Below are 17,520 nucleotides of genomic sequence, written 5' to 3' on the forward strand. Positions count from 1 at the left end.
CTCTCATTTGAGAGGCTGATAGAGGAAGTATTGAGGTTTGAGGACATCCGCCCTGACAGAAATGTCTGTAAGGTTCTATCTCTAAAATAACCAGAAAACACACACACCCCAAAATGAAATAACACAGGACTGAAGATGGGAGATATGGCTCAAGGAGAATACCAACTTAGCAAATGGAAGGCCCTAAGTTCAAACTCTAATACTATCCCCAGAAGAAACAAAAACAGCACATTATCAGCTCTGCCAAAAAAATTATCATAAAGTAAATAATGCTATGGAAGAGTCCTCATTGGTGCTTTAAATTTTAAGATATACAATCAAAACTTAAATGCACGGCTGGGAATGTGGCTTAGTGGTAGAGTGCTTGCCTAGCATGCATGAAGCCCTGGGTTTGATTCCTCAGTACCACATAAACAGAAAAGGCCAGAAGTGGTGCTGTGGCTCAAGTGGTAGAGTGCTAGCCTTGAGCAAAAGAAGCTCAGGGACAGTGCCCAGGCCCTGAGCTCAAATCCCTAGACTGGCAGAAAAAAAAAAAAATAACAAAACTTAAATGCATCAAAATTTCTAAAAGATCAGCATGTTCAGTGTTTAACTCCCTTATAAAATGAAGTTTTACACTGCTCCACCTACCTAATAGAGCAGCAAAAATAGGAAAACGATTTGGGTTCAGGTCCAGTTGCTTGGCAACTTCATGCATCAGATATTGGCTTGTTGTGAGACTTTTCCCATTGCGGCTCAGTTTTAGGGCATGGGCACTGAAGTAGTAGGGGATGTTGCACAGTGCATAATCAGAATCATAGGCCACCAAACCATGAAAACCGTTCTCTCTGCAGAAACCAATCACTTCTTGATGGTGATCCTCAATGCTCTGGGCAACCTGTGTAAATGAGAGAAAAAAACTTCATCAGGTGTGGGGTAAAACTATAGCAGCATGCTCAACTAGCAGACATCTCTATACATAAGCTACAAAATTACAGATAAGAATATCATCCAGGAGAAGCTAGTCAAAACTACCTTTAATAAAGTATGTAGTACATAGTAAGGAAACCTCTGTGGGAAATCAGATTGAAGTCATCTGTCAGTATCTAGAATGCAAATTGTTTCCATTCTCATCAAGTTCAAAGATCACCTTAGAAAAATACACAAAGTTGGCTCACTCTTGTGACAGAGATTTGAAGGAGGGAATAAAGGACAACAGGAGAGAAAAAAAAGGAAAAGAGTAGAAGGAGGGAAACAGAGAAGCCACCCATCTTCAGTGGCTTCAAATTTTTTTAAGTAAATCAAATGCATCAAATTTCTATGACAGTTTAGTTTTTTGGTTGTTTTTTGTTTGTTTTCTTCAATCAAGGCCTGGGGTAATATAGCTCACCTACCTGTCTCTGGCCCTACTTCTCTGAGATATTCAACTCAGTAGATTTAAAGGTGTGCACTCTCATCCTAAAAATAACCACCAGACCGTGCATACCATCTCAGTTTCTACAACATAACAAAAAAAGAGGTACAGAAGCAACAGCACAAAAAAGGAGAAAGCCCTCCTGAAGTCCCGTAGAAACATACTCAAGCATTAAAATATTCTAAAATATTTCAAGCCCAAGACCATCTATTTCTCTCCTATTAATTCAATATTCCTTGGTCCAACAAAAATTCTAGGTGTTTGTGTCCACAATAGCTATAGTACTTCAGACACTAGAACTTTAAATCAGAAGCTTCAGTTATCAAGGGAAAATTAAATTTTCAGAGACTTAAGAGGAAAAACACATGTGCCTTTAACCTGAAATTTCTACAACTCCTTCCAATGTGGTTGTACTGAATTAGAACGTAAATTAAATTTAAAATTAAGTTCTAGTGTCCAATGGTCATGTGTCCAATGGTCATGTGTGTGATAGCTAACATTCTAACTGGATATCATAGACACAGAATGCTTCCATCTCCTCAGAAAATCTCACCGGCCACCAGTTAATCTCATTCACACTGATTTTTCAGTAACAGAAGTGACTTCCAAATATTGTTGGAACGTTAGCTATAATGCAATCTTCTTGACAGGCGAATCAAACCTGTTAAAGGCATTTCTTTAAAAGAAAAGCAACTTTCTGAATTCTCTTAGTGAAGATATTTTACTTAATAAGAAAAATATACGTAATGTTCTACCCCTTACAATAAGAGAAATGCTATTCCATCCTTAAATCTAAAAACACTATACACTAGTTAAAACAGAAAAGTATAGTTTGTTTTTTTTTAAATCTCAAAACTTAGGCTGCTTCATTTTATATCTATATACTATATCAGATATACTATATCTGATTTACAGATATAGTAATCTCTCAGTCCAAGTCCTTTCCCTCAAAGAATTTTGTTACACAAAACTTAAGGAAGAAAACCCTAAAGCAGGACACATGCAAAGGCCCAAAAACAAATGTGCACGTTCCCAGCCCAGAGCAACCCCAGTGAGCTCCACCTGGGATCAAGAAAAAAGGAAATGAAGTTTGGGGGTCAGGTCTAACCTGTCAGCTTTCAAATAACACTGTGAGCTTTTTTTGGGGGGGGGGGGCAGTTGTGGGGCTTGAACTTAAGACCTAAGCACTGTCTCTGGCTTCCTTGTTTTTGCTAAAGGCGAATACCCACTTCCGACTTTTTCTTTTTATGCGGTGCTATGGAATCAAACCCAGGGCTTCATGAAGCTAGGCAAGCACTCTACTGCTAAGCCACATTCCCAGCCCCACACTGTGAGCATTTTAAAACAGGAGGCAATATATTTCAAGAGCTGTAAAACATTCATGCTCTTTGACCTAGTAACTGCACTCCAGGAAATAGAACCTAAAAAAACAAAACAAACAAACAAAAAACAACAACACAACTGATCAAATAAAAAAATTAACAAACTTAAAAGGATCATAGTAATTTCTTTAGGAAATATATAAATTATGAAGATATATACCAAGTACAGTGTATTTTGGAGATGTGGAGAGAGTTGGGGAAAGTTCCACAATAAAAGATTAAACAAGGGATTGGGAATATGGCCTAGTGGTAGAGTGTGTGCCTCATATACATGAAGTCCTGGGTTCAATTCCTCAGCACCACATATATAGAAAAAGCCAGAAGTGGCACTGTGGCTCAAATGTAGAGTGCTAGCCTTGAGCAAAAAGAAGCCAGGGACACTGCTCAGGCCCTGAGTTCAGGCCCCAGGACTGATGGGGAAAAAAAAAGATTAAACAAGCATTTCAGAATACAATATGGCACATATACAACTATATGAAAGTGTGCTTTTAGGAACAGACTGGATACTCACTAGACACTATGTTGAAAATCAACTATACAACTTGCAGGTGAGGATGGGAGGAAAAAACTGAGAAAGAGTGAGGGAAGGGATGATATTGTCCAAAAAGAAATGTACTCTTTACTTAAGAAACTCCCCAAGGATTTCTTAAGTTATCTATAAAGATTAATAGTGACCAATATCCTAGAGAACTTTATAAAAGCAAGTTCGTATATGTGCAGCATGTTCACCCCTTTTTCTACTCCAACAGAAATGCTTGTTTACTCCCAACACTTACTTTCATATGGGCATAAAAAAAATAAAGTGTAGCTACATATGGTGACACGTGCCTGTAATTCCAGAATTCTGAAGGTTGAAGCAACAAGACTGAGAATTCAAGGCCAGCTTGTGATACATAGCAAGACTATGTCTCAAAAAAAAAAAATAAATTAGTTAATGTAACAATGATTAACAACACACTACAAATTTGCAAATTGTTAACAATACCTTAATCCTCCCCCTAAAAGCACATACAACATTAAACAAATAGCTAACTGCTAGAAATACAGTCCAGAAACACAAGGTAAAGTCACACCCATAAGTGCACACACCACACCTGCTGCTCAGAGCTCACCCTTTCCAGGCCTCCACTAGTTTCTCCATCTTAAATGAGTCATAGCAAGGGGGAAGTGGGCTGGTGAGTGGGAAGTGTGGAAATGTCTAGGCTCCAGCTCTTTTTCCATCCCCAATCTACTGGATACTGTCCAGCTCCCAAAGCAAAATCTGAAGGTTCCTTCACTTTTTTGCAGTTCTAATTGTAATAACCCCACCTGCACCTCTGTTAAAACTTATTTTGTCTTTTTTGTTTTGTTTTGTTTTTTGTTTTTTGCCAGTCCTGGGCCTTGGACCCAGGGCCTGAGTCCCTGGCTTCTTTTTGCTCAAGGCTAGCACTCTGCCACTTGAGCCACAGCGCCACTTCTGGCCATTTTCTATATATGTGGTGCTGGGGAATTGAACCCAGGGCTTCATGTATAGGAGGCAAGCACTCTTGCCACTAGGCCATATTCCCAGCTCCTTATTTTGTCTTTAAGGAAATAAAATGTGGAATTATAAACCATAAGATTGGGGTGTAGCTCAGTGGTAGAAGTGTGCTCAGCAAGGGATCCTGGGTTCAATCTCCAGTACCACAAAACAAAATCCCATCAGAGTAACAGAAAGGCTTTCTCAAAGGGTACAAAACAAAAGTGTGGTACAACAGTTACTGGGGGGAGGGATATTTGTCAGCGCAATTTACCAAAGAAATCCAAAAAAGCTTGAATAAATAGTTAAAAGTGGATGGGGTAGGGTACAGTGTGACTTCATTTGTCAAAGTTCATGCAATTGTTCAGCACAAAGAATAAAAATATGTGGAAATTTAAAAACAAGTTAACCAGTATGTCAGGGGATGCCAAGGCAGAACACAGATGGACAGATATCTCCAATTGTAGTACAATGTGTATGAAACAACCTTCACTGACCAGGATGCCTTGGGTAGCTGGAACACTATGTGTGATTGGAAACCTTAGGGCTAGACAAACACCTGCTCTGCTTGCTAAGTCTGGTATGTCTTTTTGAGTCTGAGTTGAAAATTCTGAAACAACTTGGCAAGAAGACTAGGGCAGAAGCAAATAGCACAGGAGCCAGGTTCTCACTGGCAGAGGAAGAAGGCACAGATGAGCAAGGGAGGAGGCTCTGGATAACCTAAGACTTTGATGAGCATTGGCGTTCAAATGAAGACAAACACAGACAAGGGAGGGACAAAGGTGCTGGTGTATCACTACACACAGACATTCCTGAGCCCAGCACAAGAACAGGAAAACACAAAATGCACTTGCAACATGAAATTTATAATCTTGGTACTCAAGGACCTCGGGCAGAAGGATCAACAGCTCCAGGCCAGTCTGGACTACATAGAGATCCTGATTTAAAACTCAATAAGCACACAACAAAAATTATTGCAAGACATAATGTTGAAAAGACAATCTCAGGACTGGGAATGTAACTTAATGGTATAACGCTTGCGTAGCATGCATGAAGCCTTGGGTTCAATTCCTCAGTACCACCTAAACAGAAAAAGCCAGAAGTGGTACACAAGCTATATGATCCAATTATATGAAGTACCTAACATAGTCAAACTCATAGACAGAAGCAATGATGGTTGTTCAGGGTTGGGGTAATGAGGGCAATTTCAGTTCAGAAGATGAAAAAATTCTAGAGATGAATGATGATGATGACTACATAACACTCAGGTGTACTAAATGTCACTGAGCTGTACACTTGTGTGTATTTCATTACAGTTCTTTTAAAATGGCAAAAGGTAAGGAGCTATAGCCCTGATTCCCAAAAGCTTAGGCACTTGGCTCCAAAATGCAATTTCTTACTTTAAAAAAAAATACGGGGGCTGGGGATATAGCCTAGTGGCAAGAGTGCCTGCCTCGGATACACGAGGCCCTAGGTTCGATTCCCCAGCACCACATATACAGAAAACGGCCAGAAGCGGCGCTGTGGCTCAAGTGGCAGAGTGCTAGCCTTGAGCGGGAAGAAGCCAGGGACAGTGCTCAAGCCCTGAGTCCAAGGCCCACGACTGGCCAAAAAATAAATAAATAAATAAATAAATAAATGCGGATTTGATTTTCCCTTTGTGTACAGATTTTAGCACATACATAACAAAATGTGTCTTCCAGGCTAAACTTGAGAGACTCTTTTTTTCTTTCTATTCTCTTCAGCAGATTATTTAATACGCTACTACAGTCTGGTTCAATGTTTACTGGATAAAACTGTTCTATTGCCTTTTTGTTTTTAAAAGGGGGGAGTGATGTCATAAATGAAACACAAATTAAACTTTAAAATATTTAAAAATCCAAATAAAGATAAAAGAAGACATAACCTGTGAATTGTATTTGCTACCCGCTTAAAATTGCCTATAGTATTAATCTCCTAATGACTCAGCTAAATCATAACATGATTACTCTTACTAAAATTCATTCCAATGGCATCCAACATGGTTCCAGCTATTCAGTATGCTTGAGGGCCAGAGAAATGCTTGAGCCCACAAGTTTCAGTCTAGCATGGGAAACATAGCAACAACCTGTTTCTAAGTAAGGAAAGTCATCCTAGCTATATGGGAAGCTGCAATGTGGAAGATCTGTTGAGCCTCTATCTCAACAGAAGAATCTGTGGGCATGGTAGTCCATAGCTTGTTATCCCAGCTTGGTTGGAAAACTAAAATAGGCAGATCACAGTCCAAGTACAGACACAGGCAAAATTCAAGATGGTACAATTTACTTCAAAATAGTGATACTACCAAATTCTCCATAAGACCTGGAGATTGAAAAAGACACCAATGAACTCTAGTAAAACCCACCAGCAGTTTGTGCTGGCTGTCACTGGTTGCTGAAATGTGGAGGATATGCTCTTTGTGAATGTGCTCTAGTTCAGCAGGTGAGCCCATGAAGGTTCAACTCTTGGCTATACAACCTATAGTTATTGCCTACAGTAAATGCCAATACCATGACAAATCCGTTCTTTCCAAAACACTCTTCCTGTAATAACCAAGAAAGAAATGCCAAATGACTAGGGCACAAAAGTTTCCTGTCTCTAAATTACATGCCCTTCACTATCATAACCTAGATATACAAAGATACATTTTCCCTAAGGTGTCTAGAAACAAATGTCACAAATGCAGGTATAGCAAGAGAAAAGCCAGCTAAATCAGAACAAGTGATCTAGGTAGTAACTCCCCTGTACTTGCCACACACTGAACATCTCTAGTTAAGAAGCATAAAAGGCTTATTCAAAGATAAAGCCTCTGCACCAGGTGGCCAGGCTTCACCTTTGGAATTAACTCTGACTCTGGACTGGCAAACTTCCACTTCTGGCCACCACATTGCCATGTGTGAAAGAGAAGCAATGGCACTTACTCTTCAAATATTCTGTGCACACCTGCTGAATATACACCAGGTACTGTTCTAAGAGCTGGGTATAGGTAAAGATGTCATGGCTTCATTTTCTAGACAGAACATTTTAAAAAAGTGAAATAAAAGAGGAGCTACATGATAAATTATACATGTCTCTAAGCATCCACACACCAGTAAGAGCAAAAGAGGATATTCTTAGAGGAGGAACACAAAGGCACAATGCCTATGTGTCTCTCTGGCCATATAAAATAATATTTATCAAAATGAACTCCAAGAAATGGAAATGAGGCATTCTCTTTGTTAAAAAATTAAAAAGAGCTATATAGAGAGATATCAGAAAAAATTAAAATTATGTAAGAACTGATTCATTTATATATCTAATTCTTTGTTTTTTGTTTTTTTGTCACTCCTGGGGCTTGGGACTCAGGGCCTGAGCACTGTCCCTGGCTTATTTTGCTCAAGGCTAGCACTCTACTACTTGAGCCACAGCGCCACCTCTGGTTTTTGTGTTTATGTGGTGCTGAGGAATAGAACCCAGGGCTTCATGAATGCTAAGCAAGCACTCTATCACTAAGCCACATTCCTAGTCCATCTAATTATTTTATTTGAAGAATTCTCTATCAGAGAAATAGTCTTGTTTTAATTTTTAAATATTTTTTCATATTATATACTATTTTGACATTCATATAGCTGGCTGCTTACTCAGGTTGGAATATGTAGCATGTGTAAATCAGCTTCTTCCCATTAGTATTCAGAAAACTAAAACGAAGAGCAATGTAAGACTAGAAATATTTCATAGATAGAATAGATATATATGTGTAATATATATACATGTATATTTTAATTTAGTGATCTCATGGCTTGATGACTTTACACAATTTATATGGCTTTACAAAGGCTCAAGGTTTAGAATTCTTGGATTCTTGGATTTGGTCACATCGGGATTTCCTTCCTTAGCACGCCTGGTGTTTGGCCCAGACAATATTTTTGCTGTGGTAATCAGTTCTGTAGAGGCCTTGTATCTGGCCTCTCCCCAATGCCTACAGTTAACACACCCACTGCTGTTCCCTAACAACCAATAATGCCACTAGACACAGACTTGTGTCTCATCTGTCAACTCCAGTTGAGAACTACTGACAGGTCTTTACAAGCATATTTTTTTATGTATCAAAGAAAAGTTCCAAATGTTAACTTGGACAAATGATTGTAATATCCACCTCTGCTACTGTAAGCTTCCTGGAGGTTTCCCTAATTTCCTGTTCTGTTCACTATTCCATGCCTGGGCAATGACAGGCACTCAACTATGTGTGGAAGGAATTAAGCACCCTGGTAAACTAGTCAGAAAAGAAATTTAAGGTAAGAAACTAAATCTTACTGGGCACTGGTGGTTCACGCCTATAATCCTAGCTAACTCGGGAGGCTAAAATCTGAGGATCCCAGTTCAAAGCCTGCCTAGGCAGGAAAATCCTTGAGACTCTTATCTCCAATTAACCACTAGAAAAACAGAAGTGGAACTGTGGCTCAAAATGGTTGTGCGCCATAAGCCAAAGAGCTCAGGGCTGGCTGGGTATGTGGCTTAGTGGTAGAGTGTTTGCCTTGCATGCATGAAGCCCTGGGTTAGATTCCTCAGCACCACATAAACAGAAAAAGCCAGAAGTGGCACTGTGGCTCAGGTGGTAAAGTATTAGCCTTGAGCAAAAATAAAGCCAAGGACAGTGTTCAGGCTCTGAGTCCAAGCCCCAGGACTAGCAAAAAACAAAAACAAACAACAACCAAAAATCAAAAGAAGAAATTCAAACAGGAATCTGTAGACCATGTTCATAGAAGCACTACCCATTATTCACAACTCATAAGTGGGAGCAACTCAAATAGTGGCAGTGCACACAAATGAAACATTATTTAGCCTAAAAAAGGAAGGAAATTCTGGGACACTGCAAAAGACACTATGCTGAGCAAATTAAATTACAGCCATGTGCTACATAACATTCCAATGTTTGATTGTGTAAACTATGGTGATTCCATAAGATAATAAGGTAAAAAAAATCCCTATGGTCTAAAATTTCTACTGTTCTTTTTCAATATTTAGCCACACAAGTACCATGGTGTTAACAACTGTCTACAGCATTCATAATTGTAACACAATGTACAGATTTGTAACCTAGGTTTACATGTACCTGTAGGCTACACGAGTTAGTTTTAAGTACACGCTATGAAATAGCCTAATGATGTATTCCTCAGGCTGTCTCTGTCCCTTAGCAAAACATGACTGTAGGTAGAAAATTGGCACACTGGAGAAAAATACTCACCTTAAATGGATGAGTGCTCTGAGTTATGACAGGACCAATTCTGATCTCTGAACCAGAATTCCTGGTAAAGTAAAGGTCCTTAAGAATAAGATATTAACCAGTGCTACTGGTGGCTCATGCCTGTAATCCTAGCTACTCAGGCGGCTGAGATCTGAGGATCAAGGTTCAAAGCCAGACAAGGTAGGAAAGTTCGTGAAACTCTTATCTCCAATAAACCTCTCAAAAATTGGAAGTAGCGCTCTTAAGTGGTAGAGTGCTACTACCCTTGAGCTCAAGATCTCAGGGACAGCACCCAGGCCCAGAGTTCAAACACCATGACTGAGGAAAAAATAAATAAATATCAGAGCTGGCACAACTGCCACAGCTACCATGGGGACAGTACCCCTAAGGTACTCTCACACAATGATTTGAGCTGCACTTCCCACCTGCCAGGGTTAGGAATGACTTCTCCCCAGGTGTCGCTGGATCAGCAGATCCTGATTCTCCACTAAAATGTGGCAGTAAGGTCCTGACAGCAAACTGACAGAACAAATGTGAGGTAGGGCCTAGCAAGCACCTGGTGTGATACCAGTGAGTCCCCTCCCCCAAAAAGTACACAAGGAGATCATCAACCCAAAAAACAAACATATTAGTCTGAAACCATGGTCCAATCTCACATTGTTTCTGCCTTACACACAAAACACGATTTTATGTAAGATCTCAATAAAAACACCAGAGCACCAGTTTAACAAAACTTCATCGGAGCATTTAGTAGGATAAGATCTGAAGAACTTGAAATATTTATAAAAACTTCAGTGATTTAAAGCCATCAAGATTTAAAAATAAGCCTACGTCACTTGCTGAAGTTTCAAAGGTTATGATGACTCAAGACACACAAGAGGAAACTCTCAGTTACCAGCTAAAGCCAAGTCCAAGTTGGCCTGTTCAATGCCCTAAACTAGTTAATACAGTAGGCCAACTTCAAATGGTCAGAAAAATATAGTATAACTTAAAGCAAACAAATAAAAATTGGTGATTATTACTCTGCCAAAGTATTCTCTACATCAAGATGTATTTCACTAAACAAAGGTGACAGGAAGTTATACTTTTCTGTAAAGTTACAAAACACTAGATAAGACCGACCAATAAGATGGTATGGTTTTTGTAATGTCATATATTACATATAGCTAGCTGCTTGGACCCCCTCACCTATCGCAGGAGTTATGTTCCAGAGACCCCCACAACAGGTAAATATCTGCAAAGTAGCAGCATTAGATAGTTGTCCATTGCTATATGGCAGTTCACTTATTGCTACTTTGCAGATTTTCACCTATTGCAGGGGTCTCTGGAATTCCCATGATATGTGAGGGATCACTATTTGCATATTTTTTAAAACCCACATTATAGTGAAGCCACAATAAGTGAACCAAAAGACAGCAAGGGATGACTGTATTTGCTTAACCTTTAAAAACAGTTATAACCAGGGTGCTGGTGGCTCAAGCCTATCTATCATCCTAGCTACTCAGGAGGCTGAGATATGAGGACTGCAGTTCAAAGCCAGACTGAGCAGGAAAGTCCATGAGACTCTTTATCTGCCAAGAAAACCAGAAGTGGCACTGTGGCTCAACATGGTAGAGTGCTGGCCTTGAGCAAAAAAGCTCAGACACAGCACCCAGGTGGAGCTCAAATCCCACAACAACAAGTTATCATAAGGTAAAATTAATTTTTATTTACTGTGATGGATATTTCTGATGATAAAATGTCACTATGGCCACCACTATCACTCCAAAATCTCACTCTTGCTATCCCTCTGCACAGACCCCTGTTTTCTGCTCTTACAGTCACTGACTGGTCTCCAGGAGTAGTTTTCTCTTTGTCTTATAAAGAAGTGTATCTTCTGAACTTAGCTTCTTATAAGAAGTATAAAACCACTGTTAAAGATTCAAGCAAGTAGCCAGGTGCCTAAATACTCAGGGGGCTGAGATCTGAAAATTGAGATTAAAAGCCAACCCAGGCAGATAAAACCAAGAAACTATTTTATCTCCAAATAACCAGGGGAAAAAAAGCTAGAACTAGAAACTTGGCTCAAGTGGTAGAGCTCCAGCCATGAACAAAGAAAGTTGAGAGAGCACTCCAGGCTGAGTTCAAGCCCCAGTACCAGGTAGAGACAGAGAGACAAAGACAGAGAGACAAAGACAGAGAGGCATGTAAGTTCTTGCATACACATTATCAGTCAATAGTTCCTTTTTTTTTTTAAACTGCCAGTAGTATTCAATAGTATGGATCTACTAAGGAATTCACATTCATTTATTAAAGGATATTCTAATCATGTCCAATTTAAGGCTATCATGAACTAAGCTGCTATAAATATTAAAGTGCCAGGTTTCATAAGAACTAAGAACTATGTTTTCTGTTTTGTTGTGGTTTTTTTGCCAGTCCTGGGGCTTGAACTCAGGGCCTGAGCACTGTCCCTGGCTTCTTTTTGCTCAAGGCTAGCACTCTGCCACTTGAGCCACAGCACCACTTCTGGCTTTTTCTATATATGTGGTGCTGAGGAATCGAACCCAGGGCTTCTTGTATACAAGGAAGGACTTTACCACTAGGCCATATTCCCAGCCCAGAACTAAGTTTTCATTAGGAAAACACCTAAGTGCGATTTGCTAGACTATATAAGAAAGTGATTCCAGCCAAACTGATTCCAGAGTGATGGTGCCATTCTGCATTTCCAACAGCAATGTGTGAGAATTCTGGCAGTTCAGCTTTGCTGCCAACACTTGCTATGCTCAGTCTTATTTTACCCATTTTAGTAGATACACATAAAAACCAAAATTCATTATGGTTTTAAATTTTTAACCATTTTAGTGTGTGGCTTAAAAAAAAAAAAAGAAGGGTAATGCAGTTCAAGCCTGCAATCTTGACTACTTGGGAGGTAGAGAACAAAAAAAAGAGACTCCACCTCAACCAATGGCTGAATGCTCCTGTCATCTCAAGCTATGGGAGAAGTACAATGACTGCACAGGGGTGTAACTGCCATCTCAATAACTCTTGGAAACACAAATAAGAGGACTGCAGGAGGACTGGTAGAGTGGTCCTAAGGGTGGTGTGCTTGCCTAGCAAGTGGAAGGCCCCAAGTACTGTCATTTAAAAAAAAAAGTATACTCACTTAAACAGAGACCACTTAAAATAAGTTCTTCCTGGCTGACTCAAAATCATTCTTATAAAAACAATATACAGGGCTGGGAGTATAGCTTAGCGTAAGAGTGCTTGCCTTGCATGCATGAAGCCCTGAGTTCCATTCCTCAGCACCACATAAACAGAAAAAGCTGGAAGTGAAGCTGTGGCTCAAGAGGTAGAGTGCTAGCCTTGAGCAAAAAGAAGCCAGGGACAGTGCTCAGGCCCTGAGTCCAAGCCCCAGGACTGGCAAAAAAAAAAAAAAAAAAAACACGCAAAAACAAAAAACAATAGGGCTGGGAATATGGCCTAGTGGCAAGAGTGCTTGCCTCGTATACATGAAGCCCAGGGTTCGATTCCCCAGCACCACATATATAGAAAACGGCCAGAAGTGCCACTGTGGCTCAAGTGGCAGATTGCTAGCCTTGAGCAAAAAGAAGCCAGGGACAGTCAGTGCTCAGGCCGAGTCCAAGCCCCAGGACTGGCAAAAAAAAAAAAAAAAGAAAGAAACTGCCTACACAATATACATACTGAAACAAACTCCAAAGATATGGAAACAAAGGACTCGTTTCTTTTTTTCTCTCTCTTTTTTCTTTTTGCCAGTCCTGGGGCTTGAACTCAGGCCCTGAGCAGTGTCCCTGGCTTCTTTTTGCTCAAGGCTAGCACTCTACCACTTGAGCCACAGCAAGGACTCGCTTCTTATTTTGTTTTTTTCTTTTGCTGATGATTCCATATTATTTAACTTATATACAGTATATTCATGTGCATATCTGTAGGAGGGTATGAGGAGGGCACAGAATCTGAAGGAAAGGGGTGAAAAGTGCAGCAGTGAGCGCACTGGACATTGATGAAAGTGAACTATACAACTCATGGGTGGAGATGGGAGGGAGAGAATGGAGAGAATGAGGAAACAGATGACACTGTATGAAAGGAAATGCATCTATTGCCTGATGTATGTAAATGTAACTCCTCTGTATATCACCTCTATAATAACAATAAAATGATTTAACAAAAAAAATCATCCTTATAGAATAAACAATATACTACCCTCAGCAATATCAGCACACAGGGTTATTTTTCTAAAATAGTCTCAGAATATCTGCTTTTTATAGCATTTTAAATCTCCTGTTGTCACTTCTTGCTATTAATGGTACTTCTGCCTCTGGCAGACTTTCCTCTCCACTCTCAAGCTGAGTGGAGAAAATAAACAACCAAGCTTGATAGAATTACATCTGAAAAAAAGAAAAGAGGGTAGTCTGAGAATGAGACCATAAAGGGTTCTTCAGTGAGGAAAGAGAAAGCTATTTTTTTCCTGTGATTGTCCCAGAATTTCCTGATCTCTCTCTTGAGTGCTGAGAAATTTCTACCAGCTAAATTTTTTGAGCATATTTAGAAGCTGAGGTTGTCAGGTAAGGAACCACCAGGTAATGGTCATTACAATATTAATATGTACATTTAGCACAGTACAATCCTATGTCAGGAATTAAACGTTTACATAAAGCAAAATACAGACAAAGTTATCCTGTATCCAGAAACCTAAGTGGAATATATCATCTTGGGTGAGGCACAAATCTACTTTTCAAATACATGTAGGCCCAAATATTGAGTTTCCAATTTAAAAAGAATCCAACAGTTCTTTCAAAGGTGCTGCAACCATATACATATACTGATTGGAATGTGAAGTAGTAGTATTCCCTTTAAAGTCTTTTGACTTAAGACACTGCTTGTGCTGTTAGCAAGAGCAAGGGAGAAAAGCTCATCTAGTCTCAACAAACCAAAAAACTAAAGGAAGACTTTGGGGATCGCTCTAGATCACATCAGAAAAATGGTATCACTTTCCCTCTCCCACAGCCTGAGGCTACCCACTGAGAAAACGTGAGGCACAGGGCCTCTCACCCGAACTTCTCGAGGAATGGCACGCGGCCGGTCTGCCTGCCAGGCTCACCAGCCAATCACCATTCCTCCGGTCGCCTCCGCCCTCAGACTTAAATATCGGTCTGCCAATTGCAACAGGATGCTGGGTGGGACTTCCGCTATCATTTTAGGCTTAACTACCACCATCTCATCACAGGCAGTGGGGCGATCAGGAAGAGAATTTTTTAAAACTTTGGACGCAAGCTAGGTTTCAAGAGAAATAAAAGAACAAGCCAGAGTGGCTTGTGCTAGAAAAGCAGAAAACAGCTTGCTTACACACACACACACACACACTCCAAAAAAAAAAAAAAAAAAAAACGCTTTAGGGAAAATCAAAATGCAAGCAAAGTCCAGGATCGTTTATGTGTTCGTTCATCTTTCCAGTTAACTGCAGGGTCCTGAAGTTCTCACTCTGGCCCAATTCTGGCCTCAGAGCCTTCTGCCAAAGGGATAGCAGAAGGCTGACAATGTACAGTAGTTCTCACTGCCCACCCACTGGAGCACTGTTGAAGGTCACTGAGCACACTGTGAGCTAGAAACAGATCCTGCAAGTTCATACCTGTACTGCACGGCCTCCAAATTCTTATCCCGAATTTTGAACTACTTCGTTGCCTCAGACTTACCAAACTGAGTTTCCAGAACGGACCAAAACCCTGTTCCTTCCAAGTTTTATAATGCCTTGAAAGAATCTAACACCAAAAATTCTTCTAGGCATCAATTTTCAAAAGCACAGGGGCAGGGCTCCGCGTTCTGAACTACAGGCCCATGCACAAGGCTCGCCTCCCACGGCTATGGAGGCAGCAATGCTATACCCCGCCGCATCTTCTCATGGTCCTAGCGACACCTCCCTGCCCCCCCCCCGCCCGCCTTTCAATTATTACTATTTATCCCACAGCTTTCCAACATAAACTTGTTGCTGGGAGATAAGGTTTTAAATTCTGAGAGAGGGGGAGTATATTGTTCAAGTCGAAGGCGAGTGGTTAACCTGCCAGCCTCCCAAAGGAAGAAAACCAGGAAGGATATGGAACAAGATGATGACACTGCCAATGCGAATCCTGACACGGGGCTCTCCACCAACCCTCGAGTGTGCTCACTCGCTTGTGCGGCCCGAGGAGACTGACCAGCAGGGGCCACAGTAGGTGGACTTCAACGGTGAGCGGCCTGGGCAAGCCGGACATCATCCATCTTGCGCCGTCGAGCCGGCACCAGACCCGCTCTCCACAGAACCCACGCGCCACACAGCCTGGAGACACGCTGCACCCCAGAAAAGCAGGCGGTGCGGCCCGATCCCCGGCCCTTGAAGCAAGAACCATCCCCTCCGGGCCCAGCTTCGGCCCCTCCCCGCTGCTATGACCCTTGGCCCAGCCTGCCTGACCCTGGCCCTGGCCCAAGGAACCCCCAAGTCCAACCTTGACCCTAATCGCCAGGGGCCCCCAAGCCCGGCCCCGAACTCCCCCCTCCCGTTCCCCGGGCACACCTTGACGTGGAAGCGGATGAGCGCCAGGCGGATACAGTGGGCCATGCAGACCGGTGGCAGGAACCAGACCTTGGGCGGCGGCGTGCCCTTGTTCTGGACATGGCTGACGATCTGCTGCGCCGTCTGGCGCTCGTTGCCCTGCCGCTTGACCCACTCGTGCAGCCGGGCCTTCTCGAGCGCTCCGTTGAAGAAGACGAAGAGCTCGATGTTGCCGCCGAAGCAGGCCTTGGCCAGCGCCGCTAGGTAGCCGAGCATGTGGTTCCATTGGCCGCCGCTGACCCAGTCGGTGTAGAACCCGCCGTAGAGGCGGTGCAGGCAGTTGTCGGCGTCCACCAGCAAGCGCAGCGGGGTCTGCGGGGGCCGCTGCCGCCCGCCGCCCACCAGGCTGCCCCGGGCCAGCTTCTGCAGCTCCACCGGCACCACGGCGCTCGGGCAGTGCTTCTCGATGTAGTCCTGGAAGCCCTGCACGCCCATGGCGGCGGCGGCGGCAGTGGTGACGGCGGGGCGAGCGCGGGCGGGCGGCGGGGCCGGGGGCGGCGGGGCGGGGGGCGGCGGGGCCGTGGCGCGGCCGGCAGATGGGGGCGGCCTCTAGGGCGGACTGGGGCGGGCCCGGGGCTCGCTCACGGCCGCCGCGGCCGCCATGTGCCGTCGCCTCCCGAGGCCATGTCTGGGGAGGGACCTGCGCCGCCGCCGCGCTGCGAGGCCGAGGCTGGGCCGGGCGGGGCGGCGCTGACGTAGGGCCCGCCCGCGCGGACGCCGGCGGGACGGAAGAGGCGGTGCCGGGCTGCGGCCGGGCTCCCGGGAAGTGGCGGCGGCGGCGGCGGCTGCTGAGAGGGCGGAGGGACTGAAGAAGCCGGCCGCGAGTCTCGGGCCCTCAGGGCGCCGCGGCCGGGCGGGCTCGAGGAGGCGCCTGGGCCTGCCTGCTCAGGCCGCGCCCCGAGGCCAGAGGCCGCCCCGTCGCGGCTCCGCCCCTAGGCGCCGGAGGGCGTGGCCGGCCCCGCCTGCTCCGCCTCCGTCTCCGCCTCCTCCTCCTGCGGGCGCCGCCGTCGCCGCGCCCTGCAACTACAAACTGGAACCGTGAGCCTCGGAGCGTAGACTCGGAGCGGGGGTGGTGGAGTGTTGGGGGCGATGGAGCTGCGGGCGGGCTCCGCCACAGAGAGAGAGAGGAGTGCGGGACAGCTCTATGTTTCAAGGATCACGGCCAGACACTTTCTGGAGTGGGAGGGTCCAGCAGGCCTTCCTGCCCGAGCTAAACCGCTAAAGAAACACCCAGAGCGCCCGCGGATCTCCCCGCTGTGTGCGGCCCGGGACAGCGCCACCCGCAGGCGAGGGTTGGATCTGCGCTGCTCTAGGAACGTCTGGGAAGGGGGTGGAGACGCAGTTGGTGCTTTGAGCTTCTTCTGCCAAACGTTCTGAAGGAAAGAAGCGTCTTTCAGAATGCTCCCACGAGTCTTAAAAAGTGGC

The 17,520-nt window shown here is 43.6% G+C and overlaps 1 protein-coding gene across 3 annotated transcripts in view; it reads right to left on the bottom strand.

Moving 5' to 3' along the window:
* Fam120a (family with sequence similarity 120A) overlaps positions 1 to 16,797 on the bottom strand; it is a 96,267-nt gene extending 79,470 nt beyond the window's left edge. For 2 of the 3 annotated variants that reach the window (XM_048341832.1, XM_048341916.1), the window contains exons 1-2: positions 16,057 to 16,797; positions 631 to 877 (exon numbers count right to left, since the gene is read on the bottom strand). In XM_048341832.1, the coding sequence (XP_048197789.1) occupies positions 631 to 877; positions 16,057 to 16,530 (721 nt within the window). In that variant the 5' untranslated portion in view covers positions 16,531 to 16,797. The remainder of the gene's footprint in view (positions 1 to 630; positions 878 to 16,056) is intronic. The other variant, XM_048341751.1, reaches the window with a different exon arrangement.
* Positions 16,798 to 17,520: the final 723 nt, after the last annotated feature.

The sequence above is a fragment of the Perognathus longimembris genome, chromosome 1, assembly GCF_023159225.1.
Source record: "Perognathus longimembris pacificus isolate PPM17 chromosome 1, ASM2315922v1, whole genome shotgun sequence".
In the NCBI taxonomy this organism is placed as follows: domain Eukaryota; kingdom Metazoa; phylum Chordata; class Mammalia; order Rodentia; family Heteromyidae; genus Perognathus; species Perognathus longimembris.